The 16,208-nt window shown below is 38.5% G+C and overlaps 1 protein-coding gene across 1 annotated transcript; it reads left to right on the forward strand.

The window, feature by feature from the left end:
• Window positions 1-1,901: 1,901 nt before the first annotated feature.
• On the forward strand, window positions 1,902-11,404 carry LOC132054049 (arginyl-tRNA--protein transferase 1-like). Its single transcript, XM_059446126.1, has 5 exons — window positions 1,902-2,595; window positions 3,955-4,105; window positions 5,318-6,463; window positions 10,034-10,349; window positions 10,781-11,404. Exons 2-5 carry the CDS (start codon window positions 4,008-4,010, stop codon window positions 10,895-10,897), a joined length of 1,677 nt encoding a protein of 558 aa, XP_059302109.1. The 5' UTR covers window positions 1,902-2,595; window positions 3,955-4,007; the 3' UTR covers window positions 10,898-11,404.
• The last annotated feature ends 4,804 nt before the right edge of the window (window positions 11,405-16,208 follow it).

The following is a 16,208-nucleotide window of genomic DNA, read 5'->3' on the forward strand; positions in this document are numbered from 1 at the left end:
TGAACGGTTGACAAACTCACGCGACAACTCGTCGTCCCTTTGGGCTATCCCGTAAAATATCCGGCCTTTACGGGCATGGACCTTTTTGGCACGGCACGGCAGCTTTTATGAACGCATCCGCAAGCATTTCGAAAGAAGTGATTGAATGCTCGGGCGTATGGTCATACCAAGTCAATCTTTCTTTTTGACAGCGTTTTCTCGAACTTTTTCAACAACACGGATTCAATTTCGTCTTCTTCGACATCGTGCCACTTTATGGCACGGTGTACGAAGTCACGTGTTCCGAGGATCCGCTTGTACCATCATATTTACGGATGTCCGCATTTTGAACCTCTTTGGGATCAACTTAGGAGGCGCACTCGGAGGAAAAGGCCTCGAATGTACCTATTCGAATCCGGTCCCCTTCGGAAAATGGCGGAACCCGGGATCCGGTCCACCCCGAGACATAGGTCTCCGCCTCTTCTCGTTGAGTCTACCCGCTTTGCCAATGTCTCGAGCATTCTCGATACCTCGGTGGACGGGCGGCCCGGAGCTGTGCTCCGACCGTCCGAGCTTTTCTCTGTCACGGGGTTCGGCGACACCCTTAATCTTCTCCGGAGCCGTTTCATCATTTTTGCTCTGCAACTGGGCTATTGCGACTCCTTGTTCGGCAATAGCTGCTCTTTGTTCCTGCAACATTTCAAAAATAAGACGTAAGTTAATATCATCGGGTATTTGGCACTTTACGGCCCGTGCTGCCGGGACAAAGTGACGGGGTGAGAGTATTTAAAGGATTGGTAGTCGGCTGGGCGGCGTTCTCCTGGTTCACGGTGTTTTGTCGGTTGAGGCCCTCCCTCGAATCGACAGAATTTGGGTCAACGGGATCCACTGGTAATCCCCGTAGCCCGCTGTTCTCGTTTTCGGCCACAATCTCGTTGTTGACGTGACCAGATTGTCCACTGTTTGCCATTTGGTCCGTTTTCACTGAGACGAACAGAAGAACTGAAATCTTTAGGTGAACAAGTTGCAACCGAGATCAAAGACCACTATTATCCTAGGCCACACGGTGGGCGCCAAACTATTTACCCTGAAATTGGATAATAAGTTGAATTTGTAAATGAGGTATAGGACATGTGGGCACTTTGATCTATTCTTGGATGAACGAAGGATATATATGTATGTTTGCTTATAAATAATGTAAGTATATGTAAATCGATGTGTTAATGATTAGGGCTAGTATGTTAATATCGTGGATTTGAACTAAGATACTTATATATATTTCCGTGTAATATTGGACAACACAATTCTATGTACTTAAAGCTGTAAACCGGACCAAAGTCAGAGAGAGTAAGAGGGAAAGAGAGAAAGCTTCAATATATAATCAAATACAATGTTTTGGATCTCGAGAGCCAACCCAAAAGTAAGGAAGTGCTCCTATTTATAGTTTTCCTCTATGGGCCCTTCATCATCCCGAAGCCCTTTTAGAAATAAAAAAGCCCTAATATGGATAAGGTTGGGTCGTGCGGTCGACACCGTACGCCCATCGAAGAAACGGTGACGGCGGGATTTCCACACGTGGCAAGCGAATAACTGATTTAACCGGACCAACGGCAACGATCATAACGGTCATGAAGAAACCGGGCTAACGGCCACGATTGACTCAGCGATGTATGAACCGGGCCAACGGCCACGATCAATTCGGCCATGAAGAAACCGGACCAATTGCGCTAAGAAGTAATCCCCGGATAAATCGGACCATACGATTTTCTTCAAACTTCTTCCGACCAAGCACCACTGGTGCAAATACCCTCGGTATGAGCACTTGCGTTTGTTCTTCTTTCTTTCGTCTGTCCTCGGTCGCACCGGACAAACGCTAACCATATTTTTACCGTATACAATCCTAATTTGTTCTGAAAGACTAATGATTGAGTAGCCCCAGGGCTTTGGTTCACTGGTAAGGACACAATACGTGATGTGGCGTATCTAGCATTATAGGTTGGGGTTGAATTGAATACATAACTTTCAACGCGGAGTATAATTTTATGTGTAAAAAGTTACTGAAATTGTAATAAATAGTGGATATGAACCCATAACTTTAAAAATATAACGAATTCAATGCTAAGAATCTTAATATTGAACCCATAGAATTTAAATCTTGAATCCGCCTCTGGACTGATGTGTGGTTTAGGTGCATGTATGGGTTCAAATCTGCTGCAGAAATAACCTGGATAAGTTGGGAGAAGGGCGGCCCATGCTTTCCACAGTTTTGATCCTGTGCGTTAACTGGAGTTGGACCAGAAGCGAATAGGGAATTTCTTCATTATAAGAAAAAAAGAATTGATTGAGTATTGAGATGAAATGGACTCAGAATAGAGCGAAATGGAGATAAATTTTTTCCAACATTCATTAAGTCATGTCATTAAAAGAAATGAATCAATTGAATATAAGTTACAACTTACAACTGTACGTTACAGTGTAGCTCTAAATTAACTAATAAGAGGACATTTGCTGTAAGTGCATGAACGTACCAGAACCTCAATTGGAGCTTTTTCATAAATTTATATGCTTGATTTGCAGGATTATGGGCACGCAGTCTGACAGTTGAGGACTATCAAGGTTAGTAAGTTAGAAGCCATTCATACTGTAGCACCCAGAATTTTCTTGATTCTTTGAACCCTTTATCTCTAATTGCCTGAAACATGGTATTACTTGATATTATTAATTTACTGTGTCCTTTCCCTCAATGATAGCTAAGCCATTGTCACTATGTAGGATGCATAGTTTTGGCCTTTAGGTAACTTGTGTTCCTTCTGAAAGAATAGAATGGCACCATATGCAGCTTTGTGCTATGTCATTGCTTCTTTATGTATACCCATTTTATAGTACCTTTTGAATTTAGAATTTGTGTGCTGTACTGTAATTTAAGTTTCATAAGCTGTTTAGAAGAGACATTGTAGAACATGCAGACGCAGCATCTCTTCTCGTTGAGAATGCACACTCTTCTACTAGGGATGGCAACGGAACGGGGCGGTGCGGGTGCGGGGTGGTGCGGGTTTTACCTTATGCGGGGCGGTGTGGGTCTGGCTCTCTGCGGGTGCGGTGCAGGGCGGGGCGGGGCGGGTTGAAAGTCTTTTTTAAGAATTTAGTGCGGATGTGGGGCGGGTTGCAGGTTTCCTCCCTTTACATATCTGAGTATCATGCTTCCATCAACTTTGCATATGTAAACAAAAAGAATCAAGAACAGTGATGCTGAAACTTCAAGGATGCGTCAATCTAATTTTTTTTTTTTATAGTATCTCGTTTTAATTATTTTTTATTTGTGTATAATCAGTGTGTTCTATAATCTGCACTTCCAGCATTGTGCGCAAATAGCATGTAGAAGTGCTGGCAATGAAAGACCCAATACAAAATTCAGTCAACTGCTTTGTTTTCAAAATAGCACAAAAAGTCAACAGAGAAACTTTTTCAAAGAAAGATAATCTTTTATGTTTTTATACTGTTAAAGGAGATTAGGTAGATAAGTTATGGAGAAGGAATCCATACAATTGTATATTTAAAAAGAAGGGAAGGAATCTATTTTGTTTTTCATTAATTTATAATGTTTGGCATTTGAAATCTGGTAAAAATGAAGCTTTAAGAAAACAGAGCAAACGGCAAAAAGAGAGAACATAAAATTGAAGCAGTCAAAAGAGCAGGGGATTCTTTCTTTCAGAAACGCGGGGCGGTGCGGGGCGGGTGTGGGCGTGGGGCGGGTTTACGCGGGTGAAGAAACTATGCGGGGCGGGGTGGGTTGCAATGTTGCGGGTTATGACAAAACCGGCACCGCACCGTTGCCATCCCTGTCTCCTACGTATATTTTCACTGAAGCAATAGTCTGTCTTTCTCACGTGATTCTGGTCGCGGAGACGCTTTGGATTTGATAAATTTCCTAATCGATCTTTTTATATTGTTGTATATTGGTTTTCCATTTCGTAGCCCTTCTAGATAGAGGATGGAGAAGATCCGGCTGTTTCTTATACAAACCTGAGATGGAAAAGACATGCTGTCCATCTTACACCATCCGTCTCAAATCAAGTGATTTTGTTCCTTCCAAGGAACAACGTCGAGTACTGAAACGAATGCAGAGGTATCTTAACGTTTCCCTTTTCTTACCATTTAATAACTCATAATCAGATCTTAGTAACTAACTATTTGCAACTTGACAATTTAAAACAGACTTTTCAAGTGATTAAATTTAAATATTATTTAATGGATGAAAATGGAATTTTTTTTAATCCCGATCCATGTCGTAACATTATTTTAAATCCATTCAATCTTTATGATTAATAAGTTAAATCTAGTTAAAATCTGTGCTTGCAAATAAAACAACATTGATAAATGAAAAACCTCTAATTAACTCCCGGAAAATAATGTTATAATGAATAAAAGACAGTCTCACTAAATTGTTCTCACCTCTTTCCGGGTCTGAAATTGAATCTTAATTCCCTGATGCATTCACATGACCGGGTCACACATAAAGTTTTTCTAGACTAACTTCCACCGTCTGGACATTTCTGTCCTCCTTATTCATGCGGGATCTATCTTTTTTGTAAGTTCGTGTTCAAAATGCATCTGAGAACACGGGAAAGTCTTCTAACTGTAAGCAATTGAGTGGTCATTGTGAAAACAATTGTAGTTGATTGATGGTTCATCTGAACAGGTGGTCATGTTTCCCTTGCTTCTGAAGTCTATATATGTTTTCCATAGGGCAGCCCGGTGCACAAAGCATCCCGCGTTAGTAGGGTCTGGGGAAGGGCCACACCCGAAGGATGTGATATAGACAGTGTAATATCCTAATATCCTCAGTGAAGTTCTTTTCTTTCTATAGATTTGTTTCCTAAGATCTGTCTTGCTGGTTTTTTGTGCTTCTGAGGTTACTTCATTACCGTGCCATCTCACATTGACGGACCATAAAGTGCCAATGGTGTTCTACACTTGAACACTCTAATGTTTAGCCATTGTCGGACTATAAAAGCAAGCTTGGACAGTTAGCTTGTGACTGAATTGCAGGGGTTGTTGGATGCTTTTAGGTTATAATGTGTGTGTGCGTGTCTGGGAGAGAGAGAGAGACTAACTGTATTTGTGGTAAAGATAACTGTATTTAGAGTTTGGTTATTGTTAATATCATGTTCATCAAATCTAGTGTGCTTTTGGTTATCAATTTTTAAAAAAAAAATAAGTCTAGTGTGTAATCTGTGACTGCTCAAACATCAAATTTGGGCATGATCTTTGGTTATTTTTGCATTCAATTTTGAGATTTTTTATAGATGATTCAGCTTGAAGAAAATTGAATGTTTAGGTTTCTGGATGGCACATTAGATAAAAGATCAGATGACTTAATGGATGCAACAGATTCTTCAGGCGATTCACAAACCACTACCTCCGGTCAAAGACGAAGCTTTGCAGCAACGAAGTCCTTGACAGGTAACCTTGAAGAAAAGTACAAAACTGAATCTTTGATCCCCCATATGGAAAGTCAGATAGATAAAGCAGTACATGCGTGCATTGGAAGTGGGGATCTTTCTTCTGATTTTCAGTTTCCAAGAGCCTCTGTAAAAAAGGTTGCACCTGCGAAAAGAAAGTTATCCACTGAAGGGTCAGAGGATCTGTTATTTACCAGCAGCATCTCATTCCAGATTGCAGCTACTTTAAGGCGACAAAGAAAAGATGTTGAGCATGAAAAATCATCAGAATTGGGGGCTGGGGAAAGGGGGCAAGCTGCTGATACTCCAAAAGTGATTGCTGAAAAACTAGGTAGCCATCTAAACAGTCTAGCAGAATCATTGGGCTTATTAGTTAGAGCTTGCAATGGACATTTAAACTTCTACTCTTCCGAAAGACGAGTTGACAAAGATGCCGTAGTCAGAAACCAGAATGAGTCTAAGCAATCCTCATCAAGAAGCTGTAGTAAAGAGAGCTTCTCATCAACAGCACACGAAAACCCCGAGCTCAAAAGGAGGACATTTGAGGTTCGTCTTAAAAGGGCTAGTTTTGATCCGGAAGAATATTCCTTGTATAGGAGGTACCAGATTAGTGTGCACAATGATTCTCCTGATGAAGTCGCTGAGAGCTCATACAGGAGATTTTTGGTTGATACACCCTTAATATTTGTTCCACCGTCATCGGGGAACCTTACGGTTCCCCCTTGTGGCTTTGGTTCTTTCCATCAGCAGTATCTGATTGATGGACGGCTAGTTGCAGTTGGTGTCATAGATATTCTCCCCAAGTGTTTGTCGAGTAAATATTTATTCTGGGATCCAGATTTTGCCTTCTTATCATTGGGTAAGTATTCGGCCCTACAAGAAATAAGGTGGGTTACACAGAATCAAGTACATTGTCCAAGTCTCCAGTACTATTATCTGGGTTACTACATTCACTCCTGCAGCAAAATGAGATACAAAGCAGCATACCGGCCTTCTGAGCTTCTCTGCCCGTTGCGTTATCAGTAAGTTTATCTTCTGTTTTACATTATGAACAGACACATTGTTAATCTGAGATTAAGGATTGTGTCCTTTTTTCTTTTCAATTCACTTTTCGATAACTGTGGTGTCCGGCCAGCTTGCGAGCACCTCGACTAATTCCACGGGATACCTACCACATCCCACCTCCCACTAGCAACATGTACCTGGTAACTCTGTCCACCAAGGCTTGGACAGATGGGAAGAAATCACCCAGCGTTTTTGTCTCTGCCGGGATTTGAACTTGATACTTCATGGTTCTCAACGCACTTCATTGACCATTGGGCCACACCCTTGTGTTTGTTTTAAAATTTGTTATTTTGCTATCTATGTTTTACATAAAATGCTAGTGTTTCTCCTCTTCTAGATTTGCAAGTGTTTTTTAGAGAAAGCACTCAAGCAGGGTACAAGGTCTTGAGATTGCAGTATAAGTTAATAATTTTGGCCTGGTTCTGTTTAAGCAGAATATTTGGTCCATTTCTCCTGTTGCTTATGTAAACCTAGTGCTTTACGGAGCCTTGGGCAAGGACATTTTCAATTGTCCCCATTTTCTTTTTATCTTGAATTGGGTTCTAGATTTTTTTTAAGGTTAGAAGTAAAGGAAGGGCAAAGAATTATGGTAAGGAACAATTTAGTGAAATTTTGATGGTGGCTGAACTTTGTGTTTAAGAATAACTTAAGTTATCAAATCTTAAGCACTGTAAATGTTTGAACTTTTAATTCGTAGCATTGAAATAAGGAAGGGAAACAATGTCATTAGTTGGATATGACTGGGTTGGGTTAAGTAAAAAAGATAAGGTTTTTAAAAAAAAGAAGATAAGGATGACTGCCGTAAGTAAACACAATCTATTAGGCCAAATGGATAAAAGAAAGCTTTTCGAAGTCTATTTGGTGCTCCAAGGTCGTGACTATTGTGATTTTGAAGTAGCCCTGGGGCTACTATCTGGTGTAGGGCAACATAGGCACCATCTGTAGATGGGACGTGTTTTGATACATATGCACACACACACACATAGATATATAGTAGTTTAGCAATGTGCCCACTTCGAGCTCCTTTTTTCTAAAAAGCTAATATACCACCAGGTTGGTGGCTTATTTTATTAATAATAAAATAACCTCAAAGAGGAGAGTACAACTAAGGAAGGCCAAACCTTACCTTACTAATCCTATTGAGGCTCCAAAAGCCCCTGCTGACAAGCATGTAGAGAATAAGAGTTAGAACTAAATATTCTATTATTATCAATGAGTTTTTAGCATACTAAAAAAAGGGCAGCCCGGTGCACAGAGTTTTTAGCATACTATGGGATGATATTACAAATGAGGATACTTAAATAATGATAAAATAGGAAAGCGAAGATGGAGAAGTTATCAAGCCCCAATTTTCTTTTACATATGAATCAATTAAGTAGATTGGATGGCTCAATTATAGTAACTTGATGAAGTTGATAATTGACTTCCCTTCAAATCTGTCCAAAAGCAATTGATAGTTCATCAAACCTCATTGGATTTGTCGGATCTTATTGAAGTTGTTGACACCGTCACCTGTTTTGCAAGTCGCATTGGCAAGTGCCGTGGAACAAAATTCCCAGTTACCTTACCATCCCAACTCTTGTTTCTTCGATGAGTTTTTTCTTACAACCTTGCCTAGGAGTGATAACTGCTTGTCTAGCTGCATTATCAAAACATTGATCCAACATATCTTCCTCCTCACCTTGCTCAAAGATGCCTTGTAGGTTAGAAAACTTATTTGGAGAGAAAGTACTACTTCCACCAAACTTCTTGTTTGTTAGTGTTAATAGGAGTAAGAGAAGTCAACTTTTCAACATTAAAACTCACAAATGCATCAAGAAGCTCCTTGTCGTCAATAGAAATATTTTGAACATTAGAAAGCTCTTCCTTGCATTTGGACTCACCTGTACAGCTTTGTTTCCACCACTTGAAGTCATATGCGCCGCCTTTCCATTGTTTTCTGGAATTAAAATAGTAATTTGCAGCTTGCCCTTGAGAAGGCTCAAAGGCAGGGACATGAGAATTTATTTGACGAGAAGGCATAGATCGAGCTCTTAAAAGCCACACATGCAGAAAGAATTATGAGTTTAGAGTGGTTAGTTGTGGAGAAGGAATTGGACAATAGGAAAAGCAATTGAAGTTCAAAGGGTAAGCTAGGCCGGAGCATTTGTAGTTTTGGGTGCTAGTGTTTATGCTATTGCTGTTCGTGATTGCATAGGTACAATTGGAAAGACAGTTTTGTTGGAGTTGCCTTGAATATGGTTTTGAAGATGAAGGGAAGAACATGTTGCACAAGATGATTTCGTTCTTTCGTCCTCAACATGAAGAGATGCGGAAGTTCAGTACTTAATGTGGCTTTACTTGATCTATTCTCACTTTCTCTTTTCCAAGAAATCTAAATAATCAAAATTAGCCAGTCACATAATGAATCCCAATTAACTTGGCTTGGAGATAAAACTCATTTTGAAAGTACTTTTAATTTGTTGCATCCAACAATGAACCAATCTTGTTGGTGTCAGCTGGTTGCTTAAGCGATGGGAGAAAAAGGAGCATCAAGAATGGGGCTTCTGGACGATGATGATAGATGAGTTGTACGACAACTTGTTAATTACTTAAGAGTAAAATGACAATTTTGTCTGTAATTTAATTAGGGGATAGGGAATTAACAGTACTTTGGGTAATAAAAATGGTCACGAGTGGGTTAGGGATAAATCATGATGGGGTATTGTTCTGAGATCTTCGTTATTCCTCTTTGTTCAGAGATGGCATTTGGCATTTGGCATTTCCATGTATGTGATTGACTGATACTCCAAGGTCAACTGATGGTTTGTTATTTTGAATCAGTTGTTAAATAGATGGCTTGATCTATTGTGGCATCCCGTGTGAGTGAATTGGAGCCTGAACTTATATACTAAATTGCTAATAAGCCTCGTTACATCATTTTCCCTTGTGGCTCTGGCGTAATATAGGACAATAACAGAAAAACTAATGGGATAATCTTTATGATTATCTTTTAAAATGTCATGACTAGTTGTTTAAAAAGTGCTAAATATGCTTATTGCTATCTAGTCCTACACAAGAAAAGTTCCATCAACAGGAAAGATAAAAGAAGCATTATTAAATTTTAATGCTTTCCTAGTTGTAGCTGACAAGTGGTTGTGTCATGTGTGACAATCAAGCCCTTTGACTACCTGATGTTATCACCTAATCAACTGAGCCACTATGAGAGCCTAACTGACACTTCTTTTCGGATAATTTAAGGCTCGTGATATCTTTTGCCCCTTTTTATGCATGTAATGACTGGAACCCAAAAATGTAGATGTTTATCCTGTTGGAAAATCAAGCCACACGGCACATCACATGTAGCTTAATGATTTAGTCCGCAGGAGCATGGACTTCAGCTGTTTTGATTTTGTTAATTCAATGTGTGTAATGTTAATTGTTTTACTTGTTGAGTAGTAGTATTATTCACCAGAGCCTTGATCAGATGGGTTTTAATACCGGCCCTAATCTTCTTTGCTCTGACTGACGATATTTTTTCTGATTAGGTGGGTTCCATTTGATGTTGCCAAGCCACTGCTTGACAGGAAACGGTACATAGTTTTATCTGATTTTGCCGCACAAAATGGAGAGCCTCTTCTGCTGAGTACCCTTGAAAATTATGAGGAGCAAATGGATGAACAGAACTTTCACGGATCAAATGATATTTTTTTTGGTGAGGATGAGGAAATGGATGAATTTAATTATGAAGATTCAGATGATGAATTGGTCGCTGAGAGCAGTGACATCAAACTGCCCAAAGTAGAAGATACAGATGTTGGTAGCATTTTGATTGGGTTGAAGGAAGTTCGTCTGAGATACAAAGTAATGTTAATTGACCCGTCACATTAACATCCTTTTGTGCTAAGTAGTGTAGTCTAAATTATAATTACTCTAAACCGAAAAATGTGGATCACAAATGAAGTCATCTCTTAAAATTCTATTTTTCAAAAAAAAAGAAAAAAAAGAAAAAAGAAAAATGACGAACACAAATGAGGATAGAGAAATAGAAAACAGCAAAGAAGAATCAAGTGTTGATTTGGTTCTCCAAGATGGTAATCCCATTGAAAATATAGGTTTTAGAGATTGAGAGACTTGATATGCCGCTACTTTTTAAGTCTGCTAGCGTATGTTTTCAACTCCTAAAAGGACAGCTTCAGTAAAGCATACTATTTGGAAAAATAATGCAACAAATTTCTTTTAGGTCTTTGTTTGTTTTATGCTTATAAGTAACTGAACTATTTTCTTTCTTTAAGGATTTGAGGCAAGCTTTTGGTTCCAGTGAAAGGCGGTACATGGAGACACAACTGCAGAGATATATGAGGGCTGTTGGTGCGGAGCTCTCTGAACGAATGGTTTATTCATTAAGCTGACTCTGCAATGAGTCCAAAAAGTTGTTCTCGTTGGGAATATCATGTCCTCGAGTTGACGGTAGAGCTAGGCAGCGTGGGAAAGCCGCCAGAAGTTTGTTCTTCAACAGTGTATTCGTTGGTGTGTTTGGGGATGCAAACTAGAGGAGAATTACTTTTAACTGTTAAATTAGGCTGCATTGTGCATTTACCAATTACCATAACATAGGGACTTTCAGTTGGTACATTGCTGCTCTGCTAGTCGATGTGGTACAAACAAGGATCAGATTGGGGTGGAGCTACTCAATATGGTACTTGCTTGAAAATCTTCCAAGGATCATGTGGCTTTCTTTACCTCTCGTCCATGTATAAAATAAAAGCAGCACCTTCTTCATCTAGCATCCTTGCATTGCAAATAATTTTAATAGTAGGTTCATGAAATTGTTTGACAAAAAACTCTTGGGTGATTGACCAGTTGGTGGGTTGAACAAAGAATATCTTTTCAGCTATGGACACAATGGTTTACGCCTTTATCCAGTTTTGATTTCAGATATAAAATACCGATCTCTCTTCACTTTCTGAATATGACAATATGTCATATAGACGTGGAAATATATACAACAGGATACTTGTAACGCTCCAAGAAAATGTATACCGAGGCTTGGAGGAAAGGAGTGAGCCATCATTTAGAATTTCTTTGTGTTCTTATCTCTTAATTCTTTTCTTGGTTTCTTCTTTCTGCTATGTACAATGGGGGAACTTTTTGGGGTGAGAGACATCGGCCAGTTTTATGAATTTAACTAATGAATAACAAAGAGATCTGATATTCAAAATAAAAGTTTGCTCGTTACACTTTCTCTTTCTTAAAAGTGTAAAAGATACATTTTTTAAATCTGCATCTTCTTACTATAAGAAGCAGTGTATATTTGTGTTACGCTTGAATAATTTTATACTCATTGTCCTTTTTTCTGGAATAATTTTTTAATTTCACGGAGAAATTTTGGAAAGGACTTAAATTTTCGAAAAGTACTAAAAAGGGTAGCCTGATGCATTACGTTCACGTTATGCGTGGGGTCTGGGGAAAGGTTGGACCACAAGGGTCTATTTTCGACAAGTACTGCAGCTGAAAAATTGAAATGGATAATGAGAAGAAAGATAAAGTGATGAAATTAGATATATTGAGGTAAAGATTCCTGAAGTGGTGACATATTGGACAAGTTGTCAACTCTGGGCTATTTGTCATGACCCATTGTGGATCTAGAGTTGGGAATGTGAACTTAACCAACCTAACTTTAACAAAATGAATCTGTTGAGTGGTTGTTAGCTCAATGATATATTATGAGCTTACATTGAAGTTTTGCTGATTTGACAAATGATTTACCCAATAACAAACAAGGGAGATATAAGGAAGGATTCATTGAAGAACCAGATGTCCAAACAGATTTCCAAAGGATTCAGTGAAGCAGTATCAACAAAGGAATTGATACTTACTATCATGCAACTGAAGACTGAAAAGCTATTTCATGCCGACATAATAGAGCGGACTATTGATTGATTCCTATTCAATGAAAGGTTGGATTCAAGTTATGGTAATATTGTTGGATATCAAGTTATGGTAATATTTTTATAAGTACCATAAGTCGATCAATATGGAGTTAGCATAGAAGTAGGGAACAAATTAGCCGGCATGAATATAAGGAAAGAAAGAAGATCCAAGACAAACAAGGTTTGGTTTTGGCGTACAATTATGAAACCAAAGCTTGGTTGGATTCAACTATTCAAGGGCGGCAAACACTGCAGGAACAAGCTTCGGAGCTTAACCAAAACAACAAATCACAACATTCCAACGAGAGGCTAAAGTGAGTGCAGTCAACACTTTGTCTTAAGAGAGCCAACTTCAAGACGATGAAGAAACAAAGCTTATCAAGAATTATCATTAAGTTCTTTAGTTTGTCTAGGTTAGGTTCTTTTGTGGTTCCATCTATTTGCTTCTGCAAGTATTCTGTAATAGGTGTTCGTTGGTTAAATTGTTGTCATAGCCGGACTGTTCAGGGAATAGGTCCTTAGGTTAACTGTAACCTTTATAAGGCTCATGGTTTAGTAGAGGATTTGGGTAAATCATGTAAAGACAGGTCATGGTTTTTGGCTCCCTTGAACAAGGAGTTTTCCACGTGAAAATTCTTGTATTGCTTTTATATTCCACTGCATTACCTTCTTACATAGTTACTCCAAGAACTAGATTTTTAGAGTGCATAGGAGTAGTCTGATTCTAAAAAAACCATTGAAATTGAATAACTGAAGATGTACTTAACTGAAAAGAAAGGAAAATCACCTCTTAACTTGTCTCCAAAACTCACTTTAGCAATTTAACTATACGGGTGTATAAACAACTGCCAAGTGAATTTAATACCTACTTAAAAGAACAGAACCACACTTATGGTGAGAGTGGGAGGTGTTCTACATCCACCTCCATGTGTCAAAAACTCATTTTCTCAAATCTTTTTACCTTTTCCACCCACCTCAGCCATCGCCTTCCCCACAACCCACAAGTTGAAGCAGCAAAGTATCCAAATTCTGATAGATATGGAGAAATTGGCTGCTTAACTTTCTTTAAATCTCTGTAAATCTTCAAAGCTTTTGATTTTCTTTTAACAAACCCAGTTTATCAACCTACATAATACAAACAAAATCGACAAAAGAATAAAAAATCCCGAAACAGACCCAATAACAATACCAGAAATAGCTCTACTGGATAACTTCTTTTTCTTATTATTGGAATTCCAAATTTCAATTCCAGCAGTAGCTATAGAACCCAAAAACTGATTTTTCTCAAGAAAAGTGTCCTCAATCGGGTTAATTTGTTAAACCTAGATGTGATTTCTCTAGAAGAATTATTATCAGCAAGTTTCAACCGGATCAAAGAGTGAAGCCCGGAGCGGGAAGAAGAAAGCTGGCCGGGAAAAAAGTTGCGTTGGGTATAAAGATTATGGAGCTCAACACATTGAGAAAGACCAGAAGGGAGAGAACCAAAAAGGCTATTGAGACGAGGACTAAGTGTACGAAGATGAGTGAGGTTGGAAATTGTGTTCACCGGAAGGGTACCGGAGAGAGTGGACGCTAGTAGCCGGAGCACGGTAACAAGGATGGGACAAAAATGTGGAGAAAGAATAAAAAGAAAAGAAAAGGTAAAAACGAAATGATCTGGTAAACTTTTAATCCCTTTTTCTTCATTCCACGCGAGTTTGAGACAGTGCAAATACTTCCTTTGTCATATCATCTTTTCAGGAGGTATTAATTCACTTGATAGTTGTTTAGGGGTTTTATACGCCCGTACAGTTAAATTGTTAAAGTGAGTTTTGGAACAGGGATGATTTTATGCATTTTCCCGAAGAAATTCTAAAATGAAATTTTAAAGTCAAACATCTAATAATAGGAATAAGTAATGAATCTTAAACCAACATAAGTAATACCCAAATCATACAAAATTGCCTAAATCGGATTAATGTCATTGCCACCTAAAATGTCAAAAAGTTTGACATAGACCTCGAGGCATATTTTTTTTTTCTTTCTAAAAAGAATGAATTTGCCAATACGCTGCTCCTATTGGCTTATTTTAATAATAATAAAAGACCGAAAGTAGATTACATCATGTTGAAAATAAGAACTTGCTAATATAAGATCCTCTATGCCTAATTTAGAAGAATAACACACAATAGTTGTCAATTTAGAGGTGTCAAAATGAGTTGGCCCAGCCCAACCCAACCTAGCCCTAAAGGGCCAAAGAATTAAATAGGCTAGGACGGGATGACCATTTTAATTGAAGGGCCAGTAAAATGGCAGCCCAACCTAGCCCTAAGTGGGCCACGGGTTAGAACAGGCCAACCCTTTAAGTTTTTTCGTCTTCCGAAATAACATTTTCAAAGTGATTTTTGGTATAATTTGAACATGAAACTTTTGCACTATGAAATAGAAGAAACTTTTGCAATATGAAATAGAATCTTCTACTACCCATTCTTGCACAAATTCATATCATAGAAGAAAAAAAATTCAAGAGGACAAAATAAATTAATAATTCTAATCACTAATTCATATCACGTTCAAAAGTTAAACATAATATAAATTCTAAGACTAAAAAGTATTACTCCAGTTTCTAATTACTACTTAGTAGTGAGTACATTATCTTTTTTCATTACTTTGTATCTTTTTGTTTAATTTACTTATATTTTTTTTAAAATTAATTAATTTATTATTCTTTTCTGGCCTCAAGGGCTGGCCTCAGCCCAACTTTTGAGGCCGGCGGGCCAAGAGAGGCTGAGCTTTTGAGCCTCACTTCTATATGGGCCAAAGATACCTTAACCCAACGCTACTTAAATAAAGGGTTGGCCTCGCGGGCCAAGCCCATATTGATAGCTCTAGTAGTCATGTTTGTACTTAAATTTTCTATCGACATATCATTTGTATTTTTTGCCATGTTCGTCATCCTCATGTATATTCATGCTTGAGCTGCTCTCAGAGGCGGACCCAGGATTTGAAGACGACGGGGGCACCACCAAAGGCAGATGCACGTTAATCAAAGAGATGTCACACAACATCGCCTTAAAATTTTACTAAAACACCCATAAAACCAATGTACTAGTGTATAAATACAAATTAAATAGTATATCTACATGAAACTCGTTCCGCAGATTGATGGTGTGGACACCCCTTTACAAGCAAAAGCTTGCCTGTTCGAAACCTACCAACAACGCCTTCTTTTTATGCATTTCTTTCAATTATCAACTAAAAACGAAAATGAAAAAAAAATGTATCCTGCAGCCTAGGTTTGAACTCGGGTTGCATGGCTGAGAACAAGGGCCTAAGGGCACGCTGACCAAATGGACCACTCCAGCAAATATTCTTGAGGGATCTTTTTAAATATATGATAGATATTTAAGGTATATACACATATATATACAGAGTTTTTCCCGAAGTTACCGGGGGCGCGTGCCACCTCTCATAATACGCTAGGTCCGCCCCAGCCTGCTCTAGTTAGATATGTCATCCAGAATGAGCTCCATCAATCCTGTAGTCTAATGTTCCTTGTATGCATTGCTTTATTCATGTAATCTATTTTGTCCTAATTCTGATTGATGAACACTGATATTTGTCCATGTTTAAGATTCTCCTTTTACTGGCATCTCCTCAATCTCTTGTATTCAATAATTTCCATGCTTTCAAATGACTGATTTGCAATGAGGTCAGCAAGTACACCTTCACTGAATGTGTGCATCAACTCAACCTAACAAAGTTGCACTTGTGATTTCTGAAACAAAACCGCATTTGAACTTCTTTGAGA

Source organism: Lycium ferocissimum, chromosome 1, assembly GCF_029784015.1.
Source record: "Lycium ferocissimum isolate CSIRO_LF1 chromosome 1, AGI_CSIRO_Lferr_CH_V1, whole genome shotgun sequence".
NCBI lineage: Eukaryota > Viridiplantae > Streptophyta > Magnoliopsida > Solanales > Solanaceae > Lycium > Lycium ferocissimum.

What these genes read in the sequence shown, in the direction of transcription:
- LOC132054049 (XM_059446126.1), top strand. Translation starts at nt 4,008, where the DNA reads ATGGAAAAGACATGCTGTCCATCTTACACCATCCGTCTCAAATCAAGT. An exon ending in GTACTGAAACGAATGCAGAG is followed by an intron (nt 4,106 to 5,317) that starts GTATCTTAACGT and finishes TTGAATGTTTAG; the next exon opens with GTTTCTGGATGGCACATTAG. An exon ending in AAGTTCGTCTGAGATACAAA is followed by an intron (nt 10,350 to 10,780) that starts GTAATGTTAATT and finishes TCTTTCTTTAAG; the next exon opens with GATTTGAGGCAAGCTTTTGG.